At 45.7% G+C, this 23782-nt stretch overlaps 1 protein-coding gene across 3 annotated transcripts in view; it reads right to left on the reverse strand.

The window, feature by feature from the left end:
* The window catches only part of LOC119444336 (venom metalloproteinase antarease-like TtrivMP_A), a 1295510-nt gene that overhangs the window by 1215673 nt on the left and 56055 nt on the right, over positions 1 to 23782 (reverse strand). Inside the window, exons 8-12 of one of the 3 annotated variants that reach the window (XM_049663281.1) lie at positions 17097 to 17221; positions 16900 to 16949; positions 9856 to 9964; positions 9645 to 9776; positions 3476 to 3626 (exon numbers count right to left, since the gene is read on the reverse strand). The exons of 1 other annotated variant lie outside the window; for it this stretch is intronic. In XM_049663281.1, the coding sequence (XP_049519238.1) occupies positions 3476 to 3626; positions 9645 to 9776; positions 9856 to 9964; positions 16900 to 16949; positions 17097 to 17221 (567 nt within the window). The remainder of the gene's footprint in view (positions 1 to 3475; positions 3627 to 9644; positions 9777 to 9855; positions 9965 to 16899; positions 16950 to 17096; positions 17222 to 23782) is intronic. One more of the 3 variants, XM_049663283.1, reaches the window with a different exon arrangement.

Here is a 23782-nt window from a genome sequence, read left to right on the forward strand (position 1 = left end):
GCAGGTACAGACGACGAGATGTGATTGAGACGAGGCGCGCAATCAAAGCGATCCCGAGCCTCCTCTAGAATGGTGGCGCCATGTAGTTAAGGCGCCTACAAACGCAGCGTGCCCGACATGTAAGTTGCATATAGCAGTTGCATGCTGCATTTAACTGGACCTCGTTAACTCAAGCAGGCTAGGTGACCATTTGTCATCAGCCGGTTTTGAAAATTCCGATAAACAATCATCATCGTCATCAAAAACAACACCGTACCATGCCAAGGGTCAAGGGATGTGAGAGATGTGCGCCACGTATTCTGGATACATGTTATGGCGTCTCCTCGCAAGGTACGAACCGCTGCTAAATAAGCGAATCGTAGAGCTACGTGCGCGGCTACAACCAGGTATCATCGGGATCAGCAGACTGCTGTGCAGAGATCATTACAAGCCGCAGCTCGCCTTCGACTCTGGGCGGACAGTTCAGATCGTTCTCTTCAAAACAAGGCGAAGAGACTTTGTCACGAAGAACCAGTTGTGCGTGGTGCCGAAATTGGAGCTAATCTTGAGCCGCTCCACCAGCTTACGCTGTGACTGTGCTGCGTGTGCCGCGCAGGCCTGTGATTTTTTTCTTCTGAAGTATGATATCTGCTGAAGGCCCACCAGGAGCGCGTCTATAGTTTTAGGTGATCGTACTTGCATTTGCTTCAGCACTTGAGCATGCAGTCCGCACATCATTAGGGCTATTATGGCAGCAGATGGAAGCACGAGCTCGGCCAGGTTTAAAAGGCGGCGTTTTTCAAAGAAATAACTGACAATGAAGCCCTGCTTCAATTGGAAATTAAGCGCAGAGTCCCATCTTTGTACAGGTTTGCTTCAGAATGTCGTCAGGAATGTTTCCTTTTATTGGCTCCAAGGTTGTCAGCTACTTCAATAATGTGTAGCTCGCGCCATTTGCGTGCAACACCTCTCAAATAACTACGCATGTGAGTAATCTTGTCCTCATCAGAGTGCCAATTGTTCTTCCCAGTGGCATATTCATAGAATACAAGCCACTTTTCTGGGCTTGAAGACATGCCGTCGAACTTATCGGGTTCTACAAATTTTGTCACCGGCTTCTCAGCGGTTAGTGATTTAATAAGCGATGTCACCAGTTGGTTCTGTTGCACAATCTGTTCCTGCTGTACTTGAAGTGCTTCCAAAACGAGGCTCACCTCTTCCGTCGTAGTCTGGGATCAACAGTCCTTTTGATGCATCGGTTGAAGCACTAGCTCGTTGAAGGTCGCCAGACGCGAGTTCACTTTCACAGCACCCTTCCAACGTCGTTCAGCAGTGTCCACGGAAGCCTTCTCCAAAACCAGGTTCACGAGTTCTGCCGAGATGCGTTCACGAGGTAGTTACACCGCTGGTTCATCTTGAGCTTGGAATCTCGAAAAGATTATCTTATCTGCGGATGTCTCTTTAAAGAAAAATGTCATCCACATGTTGGAGTGGATTGTCGGCTGCGCCAAAATAATGTAGCGTTGCTGGTAAAAAGGTCACAACAGACTTAAAGTTTCACTCTGGAACTGGTGTCCATCTCATCTCCATTTAGTTCAACTTCATCCTCCTTCCATCCAAAGGCTCATACGGCTTCATTAATTAGCAGCGTTCATGAAACATAACAAAGAGTGCAACAAAAAAACTACCAGCCTCTGTCTAGAATATACTTTTTATGCGAGCTAGGGTGTCGTCATATGCTTCAACTTCATCCCAGTGACGACCATTTGCATCTAACCTGCCCTAGCTCACCATCATCCCCGTAGCAATTTGTCTGAGTTTGCAGAAGCCCGTATCAACATCGCAAAACGTGAGAAGAAATCTTCCACACAAAAATCACCAGCCCTTGATCCTGTCGAGAAATTGAGGGTAAGTGAAGCTTGTGGCAGCACGACGCTGTCGCAGGCGTCCCGCTTCGTTCCCCCTAAACTCAGAGTCAGCGGCTCTTCGCTGACGTTTGGCCTCAACATCGCGCTCCTGTAACTCGGTGTCTACGGCTCTTCGCTGACGTTTCGCCTGGTCTTCGGAGGCGCTCACGCTAGAATCGTCACGTTGACGACGAGCCCTTTCCCGAGCGAGTTCATGGCACGGTTGCTCAAACACAGCCTGCTGCTCGGCGGCATGCACCACGCGGATGACTCCCCATTCGGGCGCCGAAACTGCACCACGTACAGACGGTAAACCAGCGGATCTGAAATGTGCGGCCCCGGTATCAGCCACACGTGAGTTCCTTCTTTCATTCTTTCTTTCTTTTCTTCCTTCTTTCTTGGTCCGGGCTCACACCATAATATTCCTGGCTCATACCCAAATATACAATGCGGGTATGCGCCACACGTGAGTTTCTTATCGTTAATCCTGTCGTTACTTACGAGCATGCGATGTTATTGATGTAATGATCTATCAGTCATGTTAATCATGCATTCGTTTCATTGCATGCGACTTTTGGTATATACCAAGTGAACAAGACGCGAGTTTTCGACAGGTTTCTGCTAGGGTTTTAGCGTGACACCACCACCATCACCACCGACACTTGTGAGGCTGTACAAGTTTCGCTTGAAAAAAAAAGAAACATGATAAAACAACTGTGTCCAAAGATGAATCCCTAAACAAGCTGCATCGTCTGCTTTGAAAGCGTGGTGTTTTTGGGGAATGCGTGATGATGATGCTCTTTCAAACGTGCTCGATCATTGGATTTGCGTTTAGTCTTTTGTTATAAAAGTTGCACCACATACTAATTTTAGAGTTCCCTTAAAACGTGTTTGATTTATTTGCTCTAACTGATGTACGTCTTGTCTTGCCGGTTCACGTCCCTTCTCACATTTTAGACTTTTTGTGGGTTGGCACCCTAGATTATTCTCACGTATATTGCTCAAATTTTGTTCTATTTTTTGCAGTTGATGTGAATTTGTATTGCAATGCATCTAAGTGCTTTTTTTATGATGCTTGCCATTTAAGTGTACTTCACGTTGGATATACACCTTCCATACTAGCACACTTGTCTTTTTATAACTTGTCTTTTGTGTGTATTTCCGCTTAACTTGTTGTCTTATATTTCTTCAAATTTTTTATTTGTAAGTTACTCTCATGATATTGCTTTATTTTGCTGTCCTCTTACCACATAACCTTGGTCGGAGTTCCCCAGTACAGTCTTTGACTATGGGACCTTCTTTTGTATTTCTTATCCATGAAAACATGTAACTACTTTCAAGCAATAAACTTTGAAACTCTGAAACTAGAACAGAACCACTTTTTACAACATCTGTCTTTTTTATTCCTTGATTCCCCTTGGCAAGGGACATACGGTGCCGACTATGAGATATTGTTACCAACGTGAGAAAAGTCGGCGGGAGTTGCGGCCTACTTCAACCAACCAGAGCCCTGCCTGATTGTGTTGGCAATGTCATTACTGACCCATTGGTGACTTTTCGACACGAGACCACCTTTTCGTGCAGCTCACCTTCTGTGCAGCAACCTTGATTTGTTTTGACTTCACCTTGAGCATCCTTCTGCAGTAATGCTGCGGCCGTACTGCCTGACCCGGATATTTCTTGTACACAGCCATGTAGTTCGTCCTGCTCTGCTCATCGAAACAGCTCTTCGGGAGATCACTGCGCAGAAGAGAATTGAACATGTACGGCTTTCTTTGGCTTAGAGGGCGCGTGATCATGATCAGTGAGTGGAACTCACGGGACATAAGAGTGCAATAAAAATGGCATTCAATAGGCTTTTAATTCTCCTGGAAACAATCGTACTTTGCTAGTTTTTGTCTACGCAACTTCGCTAACCATACAAGGAAACAAACTGCCAGATCCAATGCGCTTAGGTAAAAAGAAGCAGATAATAGAGCTAGACGGCCTATATATATATATATATATATATATATATATATATATATATATAACTTCTGCAAATTGTCTGCACAATTCCTACATTCTGCCACTACAAAGGTTCTGCAGAAAGTTCGTTCCAACGTGCTTCAAAAATGTGCAGACTGTCTGCATGTTTTCATCAGACCAGGTGGCAGTTGGCACTGTGCCCTCACTCTATTTCTCTCTTTGTCTAATGTATACATAAGCTTCATATGAAACAATGATACTAATATTAGTAATAAGATTAACAATGCGGGTATTGTCGCATGAAAGCACTACATCGTACTTTAACAGATATAGCATACTTCAAATAAAACAATTGCTGAAACAAAAATTATCTCTGGAAGCCCTACGTCAATACCGAGAAAACAGAATAAATTTTCAAGAAACCTATCCACTTAAGCAGTCCCCTTATGAACTACGACACAGCTTAATAGTTAAGACAAGATCACGCACAAATTATGGTTTACAGAGGCTATCGTCACTAATACCAGAACTCCTCAACAATTATCCTGACATATTAAATCTAATTAATTCTAGAGTTTCTCTAATTCAATTCAAGAAGCAAGTTAAAGCCCTATTACTATTTGAGCAGATGTGAGATGTTAGTCCCTGAACCAATTCTCGGTATTAATATTGAGTATTGTGTTGTATTTCATTGTGTATTGTGTAGATTTATTTCATTGTGTGTGCATAAGTATTAGGTTTTGATTCTCGTTCCAAAAAAGGAACTGCATATTTCTCTGTATTTGCATTGTTGTTATTGTATTTGGGTCGGCCTATGATGTGTAATCAAAACAAGACTTGCTGCCTACGCTGTCAGGGTGGCACAACCTAGTCAGGCTCTCTCCGGGCCTTTTGTTGTGCCTCCTTAGCCAATTTGTATGAAAATTGTCTCGAATAAAAGAGAAAGAAAGAAAGAAAGAAATAGTAAGAACTAAGTTATTATGATTTTGATTTCTATATATCCTCAGCTGTCCCGAACTCCTCAGTTGTATCCTGTTTTGGATTCCGCGCAAGCTAACCCGAGAACTATAGACCTTTCCATGCTCCTGCCTGTCATCACCAAGACTCAGCCATCCACAGAATAGAGTCCTTATAACGCCTAGTTTTATAATCTTGATATTTTTCGTAACTTGGTGTCATTGTTCTTTCCCGACGTATGCCTTCCTGTGTCATATTTTCACGCATTGTTGAACGAACTTTGTCGTCGTTCTGAGCTCGAATTCGCAAAATTTCTTGGGCTAGAATTTTTAGTGAGAAAGAATTTTAACCAATACGAATGCCCGACATATCATTAGTGAAGGCGGCCAGCATATGGCAAAGCGAACTTACGAAATAAACGCTTTGTGAATCTGGCCGCTGTTCTTTTTATTCATCGAGCGTGCTTTTTTTAAAATTATATACCCTGCAGCTTCTTTTTTCTTTCATTTTTAATTCAGGCGTGCGCCAACATTCAGATTTTAGGGTTGTTCCTGGACACGGTAAATAAATTTGATTGATTGATTGTTTGATTTATTGATTGATGAACTGATTGAATATTGTATATACACTCTTCTTTTCAAGATTGATATTTTTATTCATTACCTTTTTAGTGATGTTCCACTGGTGTTTTTTTAGTTCTCAATGTATGCGTGCGCCAGCACTCAGACACTAGGGCTGTTCCTGGGCACGTTACATAAACATGTTTTATTGATTCATGATAGTTATTATATTCAAAGGTACGCTATATTTCGCACGCATTTGAACAGATTGCGTTAAAAGGTGAAGTAATTTATTTCTAGGCCTCTCAAGGAATTCAGGTTCCACAGCGTAAGAGCTCAGTTACAGCAATCAGTTAATGATAATAAAACGAGACAAAAATGTTTCTGTCACAATTAGCCGAGGATTAGCATCGAGGATTAGCCGCAACCAAAAAAATTACACCATCTTCCCAGAGTAGGGGAACCCTGAGTAGTATGCGAAGCAGCCATGCGGTCGACTCAAGGTAGTTTTATCAGCTGTATAAACTTGGACATGCAGCAGCACCATCAACGCGCAGAACTGTTGTCGACGCCGTCGGCGTTTTTCCCGCGTTCGCACCGAACGCCCGCGGCGTTGGTGACTGTTGCCGGTGCCTCTGGGGCGCCTATCGTCGCGTCTCTAACTTAAGCTGCTTCGCATTATCGCGCGCGGAGCCGCAGTTGTTGCCATTCGTTGCGCAATCCAGAGAGGAGCGTCGGAGAGGAGAGGAGGAATGCCGGCAGGAGATGAGACAAGGAGAGGAGGGGGAGGAGGATGCGCAAGCGCAGTAGGGGTGTGGACGCCGCACGGCAGAGGGAGGGAGGGTGTGACATAGCCCCGACCATAAGCTGCTTCGCATCTAAAAAAAGTTACGGAGATCACACGCATGGCTGCAATCGGTGCATGCGAAGCGTTGTTGAACCGGCATGACAAAACGTATCGTCACAATAGGAAAGGCGCAGTGGACTGTGAACGCGTCCGCAGCCATCTTTAGCTACTGCGGTATGCCTTGCGGAAACGCAACAAAGTGCTGCAATCACGGAGCGCCTATCCGACGTTATGGATCCTTCGGACGAAACGCGGTGGGCTATAACAGCTTCCCGTCGCCTTTATCTGTGAAATACTATCGACATTTCATTTTTAAAGGGCCCCTAAACCACTTCAGATATTATTTTGAACATTTGAAGTAAACACGCGCATCGAGTTCAGAATGCCGTCATGAACGATGCCAAATGCCAGAATGCCGTCATGAACGACGCCAAATGCTGCAGCGCTACGCGCCGCGGGCGTGCCACAAAATAAAAAAAAATTCACAGCATATCCACGGGGTGAATGATGATGAGTGGGCGAAGCTCCGGAGGGAATCATCGGATCTCCCGCTTAAGGGGACGCTAGCACAAACTCCATCGCTCTTTGTGCGCTCCTTAAGTTGTTTTCGAGCTTCTTTGTTAACCTCCAAGTTTCTGCCCCGTATGTTAGCACCGGTAGAATGCCATGATTGCACACTTTTCTTTTCAACGGCAGTGGTAAGTTCCCAGTCAGGATTTGGCAATGCCTGCCGTATGCATTCCAACCCAATTTTATTCTTCTGTAAATTTCTTTCTCTTCACTATAATTTCTCTTCGCAATAATTGTACACAAAGAAGAACAATACGCTGATATTAGCGGCGCCGTCTGCTGCGATGCGAGTGCAGCCGGCTCGTCTCCCGTCGGTAGCCGTGCACTGCAGCTGAGCTGCAACCGATGTTTTCCGTCGCCGGTAGCGGAGGCCCGCAGCTTCCCGGTCGTTGATTGGCCCGTTGATCGTGCTGTGGGAGGTGCGCCGGCCGAACTGCTGTCTACTTTGGATACCTCTCGCGCGGCAGACGTTCTACGGCGCTGGAGGCCGGTTCACCGTCGGTATATTTGCCGCTAGCGTGGACGTGCTAAACCGGAAATGGAGAGCGCGTTGGCGATGGCGTATGTCACGTTGCATTTAGAGGAGCACTCGGAGAGGAGGAGAGACCAGCCGACGAGGAGAGTAGCGAAGGAACGAGCGAAACGAGCGAGGGCCTTGTTTCGATCATCAAGCGCGTGTAACTCCGCTAGTACGGCCCCATTTCGAAAAATTCTCGCAGCTACGTGTTCGTTGTAGACTCGTGCACAACTGCAACACCACAACTAAATTTCGACCTCTGGGTGGTTTAGGGGCCCTTTAAACAAAAAGTTGTCGTGCGCACTTTTTGGAATTCCAACAGATTTCAAAGAAGCAACGCTGTTTTTCACAGTCATTACCGATTGTTTTTACCGGATTTCTTTGTTATCTTCAACGCTGATGGTGACAGAATAAAATAACGCTGGGATGAATAAGATTTTTAAGAATATATATTAAATAACACCATATATACCTAGGTTATAGTTAATTATTTTTGTGAGGAGAATATCTATATCGCCTTCGTTTGCAAATATGTTGTTTAGTGTTAGCCGCAATCGAGGCTGCAAATAAAGCTGACTGGCATCACGTATTGTTAGTGCTAGTGCTTAATATCGTGGAAAGGTCTCGAATGTAGCAGAGCAGCTTCTTTCGAGGAGCCATTTGTCGTAAATCTGTATGACAACTAGAACTCCTAGTCAATTAGTGTATGACAACTAGAACTCCTAGTTTATTAGCAGAAACATAGTATTGCTGACGACGACATATTTATGCTGCTTACAGAAGACATTTTTTATAGTAACGGCGTGAGGAAGGTCTATTATATAGTGACAAATGCGTGATGCACTCTGTACACTGTTCTCAATAATTTCAGAAATGCCAAAAAAAAAGCGATACGGACAAGACTGAAAAGCACGCGCGATTGGCGGAGCGTCTTTCCTGTACACTCGTTCTTCCGTCTTATTTATCGCAATATATTGATAAATTCGGCATAATATACCCGTTAGCCTTAAACGAAGTCTTGTAACACTTCACGTGATTTCTCTAAAAATGGCCCGAGGACGTACAACTACATTAGCCACATTTTCCATAATTTACACAAGAATTTGAAGAGACGCAGATCGTTGAGACATAGAATCATGCAATGACAAATTTGGTAAACTTCACCGTGGGTCAGTCATTAAAAATTGCGTTGTACGGGATGGTCTCTTATTTAAGATTCCTGGAATTTCTAAAAATCGCAAGTGGCAGATGGCATGACTCTTGTCATTGAGCTAGATAGTTCGACCAGGCGGATATTACTATCATAAAAAATTGAAACACATATTCAACTAATTACCCAAATTCACTCATTAATTTAATTGTTTACTTACAGCACAAGTTGCAGTTCACGAATAGTACCAGGCCAAATGGTGCCTATTGAGAACTAATCTACTGAAAATGCGTATCCAAGTGATGAGACGTATAAGCTTTTGCATAGAATGAAGCGATTTTTGTCAAATTTTACGACAGGCAGATTTGTTGACGGACACGAAAAATGCACAGAACCTTAACCACAGGCAACTTCGCTGTAAATGTAAGTGGAACAACAGTGCATTTTTACGGCATGTGTGATGGCGCACGTCTCCAAACTGGTGTCATTCCGGAAATCCATTCCAAGCGGATACACCTTGAAATTCACTGGCTACAATTCGTAAATTGAATATGTTCCCTAAATAAACCAATTTAGAAGTTTCTTAGTGATTTTTGATAAGTAGCCAAGTATATGTTTCGATTTCTCGTGAAAGTATACTGTCGGCCTCTCCCGATAATCCATCACAATGTCTAGAATTATGTTATCTGCAACAGGCGATTTTTAAAACTTCCCGCAAACTAAAACATCATCCCGCGGTACGATGTCACTTGAAACCATGAATACTTCAAAGCTTAGCTGGTGGGGTCAATTATAGTTTCTGATATTTCTGCGAACATCTCAGCAGCATGCAATTTTTGATACACTATTTGGCGTACACTAGAAATTATTTTGTACCAAACCAGTCTGTTTGCGAAGCAGCGGCAGCTAAATAGTTGACACGCAACTATCACTAGAGAGTTGCGCGCCTTTGTAGTTATAATAATCAAGATGACTTCTTGCGTTTTACAGGAAGTAGGCCTCCGATAATGACCCACAGGAAAGAAAATTCGCATGGTTGTGGTGCTCGCTACTTGTAATTTTATCCAGTTCTTAATTGCTGTATTTGTTTAGCGGATAATGAAAGTCGTATTCAAAATGTTTGGCTGCCTTATCTCTTATTGAAACATTATTGACTTTATGGGTTAAGAAGTCAAGTGTATGAGCTTACTTCACATTGTTTCGTATTCTTTCTTGACTACACTCTGAAAGCCGGTATTTCTTTAGGCCTCCGTCCACATAACTCATGAGATATCCTTCCGACCAAGGGCATTTTGGCATCTTGTCATGAGGCGCTCCCAGTCTGCGTTTTGGAAGAAAAATATGTGTTTTTTTTACAAAGTTGTAATTTGTTTTCTCATTTGTAAGTGAAAGGAACTTACATATGTGCGAGTTCGTGAGCCATTGTTTTCACTCCAGAAAAAGAAGTAGGTATATCTTCGCCCATTCCGACACGGTACTGACGGCACACGTTGCCCCTATATGCGAGACCTGGTGGGAATAAGAGAAATAATTTAGAATAAAATATTTTCGCAGTGACGTAAACTTGTCTACGTAAGAAACTTCTTAAATAACTAGCTAAAACTTTAGTGAAAGACGAGTGCGATGAGCTAGGAGTCCAAGCATAGAATCCATTTCTTTTTTTTTTCATGTTTCCAGGCGAAGATGGAGTATGACTCGATTTAAGCTGTAAACTTCGGCATCGGCTGCTGGCACAGGGTGATATAGCCAGATGATCTACCTAAACAACAGATTTGGAAATTATTATTAAACTTCACTACAATAAAAAGCTATTGCTGCAAATAGTTTTTTTTTTCAAAAATAAAATAGAACTGTACAAGTAGCATTTTCTATCGTCTTATGATGCAATACAGGGATGTTTTTTATAACGAGTGCTTGGGTAGAAGTCACAGAAACTAAATGAGGAGTGCCTTCATCATCGGGCAAGTACTTGAATGTCCCGGGGGAGTCTCTAACCGTGTCCTGCGTTTTCCTCAATTTCTCGATTAGTAAGGTTCTGTACGCGATAATATTGTTACGAGTGGAAAGACACAGACAAAAGAGCCAATTTACTCGCTCTTCACACTGGTACCAGACTGCCAGGCAGACAGTCGATCGCGCCAAGAGCACAGGCACTTGATCGTCTTTGCCGTGGCGGCTCGTCGCTTGAGCATCTGTCGATGGTATCGCAATACTGCACCTCCCCCCACCCCGGCGGCACAAGCGCCGTAGTAGTTCTGTTAAATATCCAAGGCGCCTGGAGAGTTCTGGCGCTTGAGTCGGGCGACGTGGGACAATGTCACCGGTTGTCACAGCGGAGGACGTAGTGGGCATGTCTAGAACTATTTCATAGGTGGCATCGGTCACTTGGCAGAGCACGCGATATGGGCCTGTGTAACAGGAGGGCAGTTTTTCACAAAATCTAACTTTACGAGATGGTGGAGGTTATAGCGGAGTTGACGGAGGTCGCAGCGGTACTTCTGTTTGTCTTGAGACACTTGCAGACGAGAGCGCGCAAGTTGGCGAGCATGGTCAGCACGGGCGATTGCATCGCGGGCATAATCGGTAGTTGAAGCTGTGGTATACGAAATCACCGTGTTCAACATACTCGCCTGCTCATGCCATATTATTTACTTAACTAAAACGTGGCATTGCAACGACCTGCTGTCTAAGAATTACTTAGCACCGGAATACACAGTTCATAGGTGTGACCGCGTGTATGAAGCCTTCTTTAATATGGTGGTGGTATGCTAATTGCAGGGCGGAGCAATCTTAGCGTTACAAGGCGCGCGGATCTTGAGATTGTACAAGAAACTCCGTGAGTTGAAATTCCTGTTGAAAGCGGCAAAAATCAGTTGCTCTGCGCAGCCTATTTCCCGCCGAACATTATGAACATGCAGTTTTCTGAGCATTTGAATAACTGAGTTGAAGTTATTCATGTAGCATAATCTAATGGCCTCGTCACCGGCGATTTCAATATTCCGGATTAGTTATTCTTGTATAAACCAATTCACAACTTCTACTTTCTGCACATACTGTCGGCTGCATCGTTCGGCGTGCCTCGTCCAAACTTGCGTAATTCCAGCATTTTCTGCGTGAATTCAGCTTGTACCTCTAACGCTATAACACGTACGTCATGTAACCCATCAAAATACATTGCGTTATGATCTTGATATTTTCAGCTCTTCTGGGTGCTCTTTATCTGATTTCTGCCATTGTTTTAATTCAACTTTTGTTGCATTTTGTACCACTCTTATTTCAGGTTTTCGGTTTTTCCCCGTTTTTTCTTTCATAGCACAAGTGCACCAACACTAAGGCGTAGAGCTGTTCTTGCGCACTCTCAGAAATAAATGAAATGAAATGAAAATTATAGCATGTCAATCTTCCGTAACCTCTACATTGACCAGCGTCCTGGGGAAATTTATAATAGCTTCAAGGCATTGGCTCGGGCAGTGCTGCTATCTTTTTATGCGACAACCAATCCCGGCCCCAGCGGCCGCATTTCGATGGAGGCGAAATGCAAAAGCGCCCGTGTGCTTGCGTCGTAGTAAGAACCCCAGGTGGTCAAAATTAATCCAGAGCCCTCCACTACGGCGTGCCTCATAATCATAACTGGTTTTGGCACGTAAAACCCCAGAAAGAATCCCAGGACATGTTTTTATGAAAGTATACTCCAAGTGTTTTAACTGAGTCAACCACCTCCACAGAAGAATTGTGAAGAATAAAATTTCCTGTTAACGTGGCGGATGCTTGTCTTGGAGTGAAAATAATCACTTTGGTTTTGTTAACATTTATTTCTAATGAGTTCAGAATTCTCCATGTGCTCAAATTTTAAAGGCATTCATTTATGTTAAATTGAAGCAATTTGCAATCAATATGACGAAATAAAAGTGTTGTGTCATCTGTGTAATGATATGTGTTGGTTCCCGGTATATACAAGTCATATCATTGACATAAAAATTGAACAATGGCCCAAGAATACTCCTTTAGGGAACCCCAGTGTTTATCGCTTTAAGTGTAGATAAAGTATCATCTATAGCAACACTTTGCATGCGGTATGACAGATAGGAAGTTATGAGTGTTAAAGGCAAGCTTCGTATTACGTAAAGTTCCAGTTTATTTAGTAATGTTTTGTGGTTTAGACGGTTGAATGCTTTTGAAAAATCGATGTCCAAGCCAGCTCTCAGTTCCTTTTCATCAAAGGCTCTTAGAATTATTTCTTTTTGAGCGAAGAGCACTTGTTCACTGGACCTCCCCTTGCGAAAGCCATCTTGAGCGGTGTTTATTAGATAGAATTTTGTAGCGAAGTCTTAAATTCGGTCATGCATTATCTTCCCCAAGCCTTTAGAAAATACGGGCACAATAGCGGTTGGGTGGTAATTCGACTAGTTGTGTTCGTCCCCCCCCCCCCCCCTCTTTTAATACTTACAATCTTCTTGGACACTAGCATCTTTTTAGGAAAGTCTCCCGTAGAAAGAGACAAATTAAAGAAATGAATAAGTGGCGCTGAGATTAAGTCCAGCGGATATTTAATCGGTTTTATTTGTATGCCACCTATATCGCCTGACAGGGTATTACTTAATGTAGCGAATATCGCGTCAACCTCTACTTCATTTGTTGGTTTAAGATACAACATCGTCTCAAGTGGTTTAGAATTGTATGCTCCGAAGCAGTAGCAAACTACTTTGTCCCATGATAAGGAGCCTAACGAGCGCACCTATAAACAATGTCGTCCAGATAATACAGGCCGCGGTTTTTGTGGCTCTACTTGGCTCTGGAAAGTTTTTTTTTGTCTGTTGTTTTTGTTTTCTTAGACGATCGTTCACAATCCCCCTAAGCATGTAAACGTAAGTGGCTGCTTTTCCGAGCATTTTTGGCTGTCCATGGCTACATATGGCTGAAAGATAAAAAAGAGGGCATGATAGGCTTCTATGGAGGTTTCGGAAAAGGACATTTTTCCGGTGAAATGTTACGCCAACCCTAATGAGCGAGTTATTTCCGTTTAAAAAAGTGTCTATATCTCAAATCATACAAATATATATATATATATATATATATATATATATATTATTTGTCTATCCTTCTCTCTTAGTAGTAGAAATAAATTAGGATTGTGATGATGATGATTCTGACGGGGACAAGTTGCTTTTTACTGCGCTTGTTCATTTAGCGCGGCGGAAATGGGTGGGCAGGGAGCCGTCGTAGTCCATTCTTCAACTTGCTCATTCATGATTTCTTGCAGAAAGCATCCTTGCTTCCGTTAAATCTTGCTCTAAAGAAACTGTTTTAACTAGATTAGATCACCCCATAAGTGTGAAATGTTCTACGGGCTCGTTTATACGGAAGAACTATGGTAAATTTAGTATTTTTTGTAGATTGTGATTTCTTCTTCAGGACGCTTTATAAAAGCCTGGGCGTTTCAGCCATGTGTTATGCAAATCACTTTCCAACCAAATGCAGGCAGGTTGCGCGTATCGACATCATAGATGACTGATAGTTATGATGGTCACTCCCTCTCGCCCTACCCTCCGCCCGCTTTATCTAACAATTAAGTCGAATGAGTGGCGGGGAACACATTTTCATATATTTATATTCATGGTTCACAAGGATACACACCAGTTTTCAGGCTTATATATAAATGTCATCAGTGAGGGAGAACGAATTGCTGCCTTTGCCTCAAATTGGCAAAGCTTGTCGAATATAATAAATGCGAAAATGCATTCTCGCCTTTACTGACTTTGTGTATTCAGCAATAGATTCATTATGTACTGCATTGCTTCCATTCATGTGGAGAGCTCAAGGTGTTTTAAAGTTATTTTTTCTTTTTCTTTCTTTTTTTTTCTTTTTTTGTCGAGCGATCAAAGAAGAACCAATTCGTTGCAGTTTGCCCTGCATTCGTGTGTAAATTTTGAAACAAGAAGCCAGTGAGTACATTAAAGAATGACATGATGACAGATGCGCATGAAGGTGTACACGCTGATTACTGTGCACTCGTGGACACCGCCACGTTAGATCGCTTGACGCGTCCATTGCGTGTCTCAGGCGGCCTCCCTTCCCTGTATTTACGACGCCTGTGCGACAGAGCCAGCCGCTCTTTCACCGGTTGTCGCTGGCGATGACAGCGTTCACGGTTCCAAACTTTCGCCAAAGTTTCAGAAATTATGTAAATGTCGCATATCAATAATTCTGAGTTCATTACTCCTTGCCGAAATGCTACGAACACTGCCGTATGGTTTGCGTCTTAGAAAGCATGGCTAGATCTTGTTTGACACATGGGTAGGAACGTTCTACCGCTGTAATAAATCAGATTACTATCATTGTACCCTGAATATAACAGGGCCCGGCGCCAAGCATCGGGCCGGAGCCATCATAAAAGCCTTTGCTCATGTACCTCGCGTTACATTTGTTGATGCAGCCCAATATTCCCATGGCACAAGATTTGTGGCCGTCGCCACACGCGATGGAGTCCTGCACCACGCCTCCAGCGTCACTACCCCCACTGACGAAACGGCTGAAGAAGTGGGCATCGCCCTGGCCACTCTAGATCCCACCTGTCACACCATCGTGTGTGACTCTCCCTCAGCTGTCACTAACTTCAGCTAAGGCCGTATTTCTCCTCATGCCCTTCGTATCCTCCGCCAGGCACCACACTCTAAAGACAGCATCATGTCCCTGACATGGATCCCGGCCCATGCGGGCCCTACCCACCCACACCTCCCCTCCCCACCCACTTCGTTGCGCGAGGCCTAGTCAACCGTGCCGGAGACACTGGGGACGAGTTGGACACCAGGGGCAATCTGACTACTTATAACGATCTCGCTAAGGCATTTTACCTTAGTCGCCGAACCTTCCCCCCACCTCACCCCAAGTTCAGCCGGGCGCAGGCTGCCACCCTGCGTCTTCTACAAACAAATACGTTCCTTTCACCCGCCCGCCTCCACCTTATATTCCCTAAAGTTTACAGTACCCCCAACCACCGGTGCTGTGGTACTCACTCGGCTACGCTTCCGCATATGCTGTGGGAATGCCCAGCACAGTACACACTAATTAACACCACGACCCTCTCGGCGAGGTTACGTGAGGCTCTGTGGAGCTCCGCCCTCGACGACCAAACCTGGGCGACCCAGCACGCCCGTGAGGTGGCGGCGAGGCAAGCCCTCGACGTCCCCTCATGGGAGGCTTAGGCCAGGCCATCATAGAGTGCTGGTTCCATAATAAAAGTTTATTCCTCCCTGTCATTCGCTTATCGTTTATATCTTTACTTAATTACAATGCCCATTTAAGCCACATGCTATGTGTTTCTTTCGGTACAGTTTATTGGCACGATGTAATTTATTACTTATTTTATACGTAATCACTTGTTGGTGCGTAAATCTCTGCGAACATTCTTACGTAAGATATGTAAGCCTCTCAATGGTCCGCCTACGTTCAAACAAGTGCGCTCATATTTAATACGGGACCCTAAGTCTTAGTGAGTTGCAGTGAATGGGGCTGGACGTTTGTCAGAGCTAAAAACATCATGTATTTGCAAGTGTGAGCGAGTTCCTTCTTAATTTGCTGTTTTATCTGACCATCAATTTTTTCCGGGAGTAATGAATTCCCTTCGAGAAAAACGATAAGCCGTTCCACTAAGGCAAAATCCAAAATCCATACATGACGGTTGGACATTGTATTGCGTGGCTGTGGTGGAAGGTATTAGGGCGAAAAAAACTTGAGATGACAGTAGCTACGCTACGGCAGAGAGCAGAAGGCCATTGTGAAGCTGTACATTTTTTGCAAGCTGATAATATTTTAGTGAAAAGATGCCTATGAGAATTCCACTTTTGTCGATGTACAAACCAAGCGGGAGCATGAATCAAGTGTGTACTCGTACAGCATATTTAGCAGTATAAACATGTGGAAATGAGCGTGCTCAATCTGACCAACAGATTAGGAGTAACACGGCAGTGCTGAGGTTCGGATCAATAATGCCTTCTGGTGGCCCTTAACGTGTAGTTAAGACCAAGCACAGCCCAGTTCTTGCATTCCGTCTTCGTCGGCAAACGCCTGTTGCGACCGCGAATCGAACCACAGCGGAGAGGGCATGGCGATTATTGAGGCACCACTAATGGCTGGGCGCGAAGCCAGTGCCATCTGCTAATATTGTGCAAACCAGGCGGTCAAAAGGGTCTAATTAATTGGGCTTAGAGGCCAGGGAGCCATTTTAGGTTCTCTCTTATTGTAGTGAATAGAACATGCGCAATTTATTTCTTAGGCAACAGCGGATTCATTGGCCTTAATAAAAGGGTAGCGGCGAGACTGATTGCTGAGTCACCCCTCAATAATAGATTGCCAAACTTTGCAAGCCCTGCGCACTATAGGACATTGCCATGCAGGAAAATAAATCGTGCAGTAACGTGTTCTACATCAAACGAACTTCAACTTACCTTGTATGGCTTTGGAGATTCTTCCAGCTTTCAAGTTGATCATATCAAGACTGTAGGGAGATTTCAACTTTTATCAGAGAGTTCTACACAAGATCATCCCACTATAAGTGTATGAATATTAAATCTGTATATTGGCAGCCCTTAACCTAATTGTTCGCTTTCCCTAAGAGACGCAAAAATATGTGCAGTTTGCTTACCCAGTGACAAAATATACCAGGTCAGGATTCCCTGGCACCTTCCCTTCATTGTGAAATTTTCCCAGTCCGTTCAATGTCGGGTCTGCCTCAATTGTGCCTTTGCCAACTTTCGAAAAACTGTCATTCTGTTTGAAAAGACAAAAGATTGCCTTATGATAGGTGCACACGAAAATTCTTCATTCTCAATCCCCCGATATTTCTTCGACGCGTTCTTCGGATCGCTCAAAAGCAGGGCAGGTTCGGAGAATACAAGGTCCAAGGTAATCTGCGGGTCAAACTAGACGCTGGCAGAGAACACATACGACAAGACGCGTGCCAACTTCCGTATTATTTCGTATGGAAAATGTGTTTTTACAGCGAATTTGCATATCTCTCGTTCGTCGGAAAATTTCGTGGCGTAAACACAAAGCTCCATACCCCATACCAGCTGTGCGATAGCTTCGCCGAGCTGAGGGAGAGAGAGCTGACAGAGAGTGAAAACAGAGTATAAAAATGCCCGCACATCTATGAATAAATAATGATGAGTGGGCGAATCACTGGGGGATCATTCGGGTGACCGTGAATCCCCCGTACATACGAGAGCGCGGGAAGCTGTGGCAAAACGCCGGAAGCGTTCTCTACCTGACGTTGGTGGCGCCGATGTTCGGTTCAAGCGCGAGCTTCGCGAGCCCTCAGCTCCGGGTCCGCTTGTTGGCGTTGTCATACTGCTGCAGCTTTGCGAGCCCTCAGGTCCGGGTCCGCATGCCGGCATTGCCGTGCTGCTGCAGCTTCGAGAACCCTCAGCTCCGGGTCCACTTGCCGGCGTTGCTGTTTGGCTGCAGCTTCCCACACCCTAGACTCCGGGTCCGCTTGTTGTCTGCGTCGCCGTGCTGCAGCAGCTTGGCGAGCCCTCGACTCCGCTTGTAACTGAGCCGCCACTCTCGCCTTTTCATCCATTTCGGGCGCGCCGTTATCGGAAGCGACCGTTATCTTCCATGGCTGAAGAGAGAAAGAGAGCGCGCGTCGGGAACGAACGCCCTTGTGCACCCCAGCACCCCTAGCGGACGCCGTGCAAACCACAGCTACGGACGAGATAGAAAGAGAGTGCGCGTCGGGAATGAACACCCTTGTAGGGTGCCTCGATGCCAGCGCCGCCGTTCAGGGTGGTGCCATCCTTTACCGCACCCGCGCCGCCGCTTTCTCGCTGCGACGCCATCTTCAGTCACAGCGAGCGGTTGCGAGTGCTTGGTGCCGGTGCTTAGTTTCGAGACACAGTGCGCGCGGATGCTTCGCTGACGCTTCTACTTGCTGGACAGTGTTCAGCCGCATGAATGACAAGCTTGTCAAGTGCATCGAGTCGACATGACGGGCTGTTGTGTTCCCAAGTGCACCGGAGCGACGCGTAAAGGGCTTCGTTGTTTACGCTTTCCCGGAGACCCAGAGCGAAGGAAGAGATGGGAAGCCCAAGTAAAGCAGTATCACTGGAAGGCAACGGATAGCTCCTACATTTGCGAGGTAAGTGTCAAGAAAGTTTATACTATCGCATCGTGTTTTTCATTTAAATAAGACAGTATTCTCTGATCCTCGCTCACGTACCTACGTTCGCTCACGAACTAAGCACTGCACCGATGCTGAGTAGCCTATGGTTTGCGAGCGCGCGTCGCATAGGCTTTTGCCGTTTTGATCGGCGCAGTCTATGCGAGTAGTACCCTTATTTTAAGAACTACGAAAATGCTTCGCCGCGAAATAGCGTTACATTAGCTACAAATCGTCATGTAAACCACCTATTTTACTTTTTCACGGGAAGCACACATCGTGTGTCTCTTGTTTCTTTTTTTTCCCTCAGTTTCTTTTTTTGCTACTGGTTATTTAGGACTAAAGAACGCAGTGCTTCTTCTGGGGAGAGCGGCTGTTGTGTACGTGGCAAGCGAAGCATTGTGATTTTCTCTATTCTCAGCAGATATCTTGCGGATCTCAGGTTGTTACGTTATATAGCTGATTTTTTAGACGAATATATTTGTAGCGTGGTGCTCGTAAGCCGATGGTCATTCGTGCTCATTCCCGATCGTAGTAGGTACTGTGACGGTCTTTAAATGCCTGTGCACGGTATGCCCAGGTGGAGTATAGTTAAGGGGTATCATGGGACCAAAATGTTTCGGCGCTTTCTGGCATGGTGTCTGTTGTAGCCTGTGCGTTTCTTCGAAACGTGTGAAGCGAGGTAATACAACATTACTTCTGCGAAAGTTTATTTTTAAGCACTGTAATGGGTTCTCTGTATTTACATGGCAGCTTTTCATATCAATAATCACTTTTGTCGTTTTACTTGTACTTAGAAACACATTGAAGAGGACCAGTACGAGGGAAATCGACAGGATGGGCGCCGTCTGTTAAAGTCAACAGCCCTACATCATCATGGACTATATTTTCGAAGTGAAAAACATTGCTAATCTGTATTTGACTGTCTTAGTTTCATTTACGGTTTTTGTACGCGATATGTATGCAGTGTTGTTTATTTTTTCAATGTAGTTATCAGTGTTCTAATGGTTATTTATAAAATGTTCTGTACTCGCCATCGATGTGTTTGGCTGATGCGACGTACTCGATGGTAGCTGATGTATTCTGGCTGGATATCTTGATGAATAAATGAATAAATAAATAATATTACCCGCGGTGGCGTTTTCTTGTTTGCATTCTTGTTTTCGATTTATATTATGTGTAATAAGGTTGATGTACTCACTTGAACTCCCCCCCCCCCCATGTAATGAATAAATTAAAAAAACTCTCACTATCCCGAATTGTGTGTCGAGCCTACCTTGCGAATTTTTTTTATCTCGTCTTTCAACATAACCTTCAGGCGCCACACAGTACATATAATTTTTCATGTACATATCTCTTTCATGATTGATTGTACTAGACATTATAAGTAAATGTATTTTGTGCATCGTTTGGTTTCTTGTGTGTACTACGCAAGATTGACACTGACAAGTTACGTTACATGTTTCTCTACAGCACTAACTAAACCTTATTTTCACATCGCAGTTATTTTTACACCAGCTTAATCCTGTCAGCACACAGTTTTGTGGGCAAAAAAAAGCAAAATTGCGTGTAGATATCGTCAAATAATTGCAACGAACGCGAAGAGCACGCGCAACGCAAGGGAAAGTAACCGCCGTGCGCGAGTGGCTGGCTAGGGTAAAGGAGGCGTGACGTGTAAACCAAAATACAACAGCGAAAAAGAAAAACTTACACACACAGGGGGTCGCAAACCTTATATACCAAGCATCGAAGCGCAAAAAATAGTGCGTATTTCAAACGTACACACGGCATATTAAATGTAAATTGAATTAGGCAACTAGGGGCATGTTCCCGGCGCCATACATTTACGTCTTGGACCTTCGACGAGTTAACGGCTATTGGTTATAAAGATGTGCAGATGCGATACCGATAAAAAAATCCTCATCAAGGCAAAGCACTTGGAAGTGCGCCGCGAGTAACACCATTTATGAGCACAAGCGTAGCTGAGTATCAGCTCGTGTGACTCAATATGGCGGCGCCAGCGGGGTTGTCTCCACCCTGGACGGCGGCGCTGGGCATCGAGGCACCCTACACCCTTGTGCACCGCAGCGCTCCTAGCGAACTCCATGCAAACCAGAGGTACGGACAATGGACGACGACGAGGGAGAGACAAAGCTCGGCCCGAAGGTGCTTCGCGCCTAAAATAGCATCGCGCCGAATAGCATCGCGCAGCATAGCGGATATTGAAGGTTACGGAGGCAACCTCACTTGCGCATGGGCAGCTTGTGTCAGCTCTAAGAGGACGTTGTTAGTCGCCCACCCACGCTAGCCATTCCGCCACATCCTCCGCACCATCAGCCATTGGCGGTGTGTACTACACTGGAGGGCCTCACGAAAAGACCGTCCCCAACCTGCGCCTTGTTCCATGCGTCGGTGTTCCTGCTGAAGGACCGGCTGGAGGGACATCTCCACATCTACACGGACGGCTCCGTCCATGTAGACTCGGCATCTGCCACAGCCTCCTGCATGATCCCTGCCCTCCAGCGCTCGGGAGTGTGCCGGCTGTTTTTCGCAGCAAGCTCCATCGCCGCTGAGGTGGCCGGCCTGCATCTGGCTGCGGACTTGCTGGCGGAGGACCCCCAGAATTCTCCGGTTGTGACCCTCTGCGATTTGCGAACAGCGCTCCCGGCTCTTCGTCGACCGGAGACCGCCGTCCTTGGCGTTGCCCTGCTGGCGGTAAACCTTCGCGCCCTTGTTTCAAGTGTCTTGAAGCTGCCGCTGCAGTGGCTCCCCTCTCACGTTGGCATCCAGGGCAACGAGGAGGCTTACGCCCTGGCAAAGGCACCACACCGTGCTACTGTACGAGTAAGCAGCACCGCTGTAACTGCCTTTGACTATGCAAGGCACACGTTGCAGCGGCGCCTAATGGTGCTCCACCCGGGTCGGCTAGTCGCCAGCGGTCGCCCTCCCCGTTCACTTCCTGATCGCGGCCTCACAAGCCAGGAGCGGTCTCTCCTGCTGCGCCTCCCAATCGGCTGCTCCTGAATGGCTTCCCGGAAGTACAGCAAAAACCTGGCTCCGTGCTCGGCCTGCTCAGCGTGCGGAGAGGAGGAAACAATCGACCATCTACTTTGTTTCTGCCCCGCCTTATAAAAAAGGGTATCTCTCTACGCGCCATTCTGACGCCTAGGACGGACTCAGCATCGCATCTGCTCTTTCCCGGCCGGCCCCCCGGCTCCGCCTTCAGGCACCTTCTAATATTTCTGGAGGACACGGGGCTGTCGCGAAAATTGTGAATGCGCCGCCTGGCTACTACCCCTGACAGTCAAGGGCTGTGTAATCGCCTCGACCTTCTCACTCTTTTCTTTTTCTTTTCATTCCTCTTTACATCCCCCGCCCCTTCCCCAAGTCGCGGCATCGTGCTCCCTAAAGGGCTGCAGAAAATAGCGTCATTCCCTCTTCACATCCACAATTTCTCTCTCATAGCAGGTGCGAGGTGGAGAGGAGGAGTGAAGGCATGTGGTAGTGGGACGCGTAGAGCTGATGCCGATGCCGGTCGTGTGTCTCCGCGCTCGCGCCGAACGCGCCTGGTGTCCGTGACTGCAGCCGATGCCTCTAGCGGCGACTCGGCAAGTTTCGACCAGACAACTGGACATTAGTTGCTTCCAAAAGACTGAAGCGAGAGCTATGGAAGCTGAAACCGAGCGTCGCAGAAGAGAACATCCCGAGTTTAGATTGCGGGAAGCCGAGAGCTCGCGTGGGCGAAGAAATGAAGATCCGGAGGCTTGTGAACGTGGCCGGTTGAATTCAGTGCGATACTACGCAGCACGTCCCGAAAAAATCCTGAGCGCCAGGAAACTAAGTGTGTGGTTTGCGACTACTTTACTGGGATTTCCTCATCTCCGCTGGTCTCTGATGTTTGCGGTAGCAGAGCCACGCTTTATACCTCTTGTTGGTCGGACAATGTCGTGGCGTAAACACAAAACGTCAGGTTAACAATTAAGGCAAACGACATATCTCTCTTCGAAATCAGGTATATATATATATATATATATATATATATATATATATAGTTCCAAAAATAGAAGCACGTAGGTTTTTCCTACGTGCTTCTATTTTTAGAACTACTTCTGTGCCGGCTCCGGTTACTCTTTACTTCACTGATATATATATATATATATATATATATATATATACATATTGTAATGAAGCAGAACGCCTGGATAAAGGCAGCAGGATTGCTGGTCGCTTTCACCGATGCGTCGGCGGCCCGTATCTAGCGACGATGGAAACTAGACGACGCAGTTCCCGAGGCAAGCACTGCACCACCATCGAAATGCCCAAGTCCTCGTTCCTTGCCTGCCAATATTTTTTACGTGTTTGTCGAAGGTGTCGCTACAGTCGCTCTACTCGATACCGGCGCAGCTGTTTCTGTTATGGATGCTAAATTTTGCCGATCACTTCGTAATGTGACGACGCCTCTTTCTGGATTGTCACTTCGGACTGCAAGTGCTCAACCCCATCGAACCAACCGCAGCGTGTACGGCTCGCGTGAAGATTCAAGACGTTATGTACACTCTAGAGTTTGTAGTACTATCATCGTGCTCCCACGCAATAATTCTAGGATGGGACTTCCTGTCTCGCCACAACGCTGTCATCGATTGCGCGCGCGCTGAGGTTGAATTCCTCCAACTCAGTGACCTCGCCTTCATAGATCCTCATTCTCCCGTTAAACTTGTAGTCAAGGAAAACACCAGTTTACCGCCAGGCTCATCAGCACTCGTACCGCTGTCATGTGGTGCTATCTGCTCCGGAACGGTCTTCTTCACGCCGTCCGATCTCTTCGTTGCCAGAAAAGCCCTTCCTCTGCCTTTTTCTACTCTTGACCTCACCGCCGGCTTCAGCACAATGCCCGTTTATAACCCACTTTCATCCCCGCTCACACTGCTTTGTCACGAATGCCTTGGCCACGTCGTGGCCGTCGATTCTATGCAGATTGTCTCCGTTCTCGACGAGGCGTCCTCTATGACTGTCCTTGACCTGAGCGCCCTTTCTGCTACTGACACAACATCTACGGATGTCTTCACCCCATTCACAGACGAGGCTCTCACACCTTCGCAGCGATCCCAGCTTCTTGCCATTCTGCAGCATTTCCAAACTTCTTTCGACTTCGCCCAAGAATTATTAGGGCG

Source organism: Dermacentor silvarum, chromosome 3 (genome assembly GCF_013339745.2).
Source record: "Dermacentor silvarum isolate Dsil-2018 chromosome 3, BIME_Dsil_1.4, whole genome shotgun sequence".
NCBI lineage: Eukaryota > Metazoa > Arthropoda > Arachnida > Ixodida > Ixodidae > Dermacentor > Dermacentor silvarum.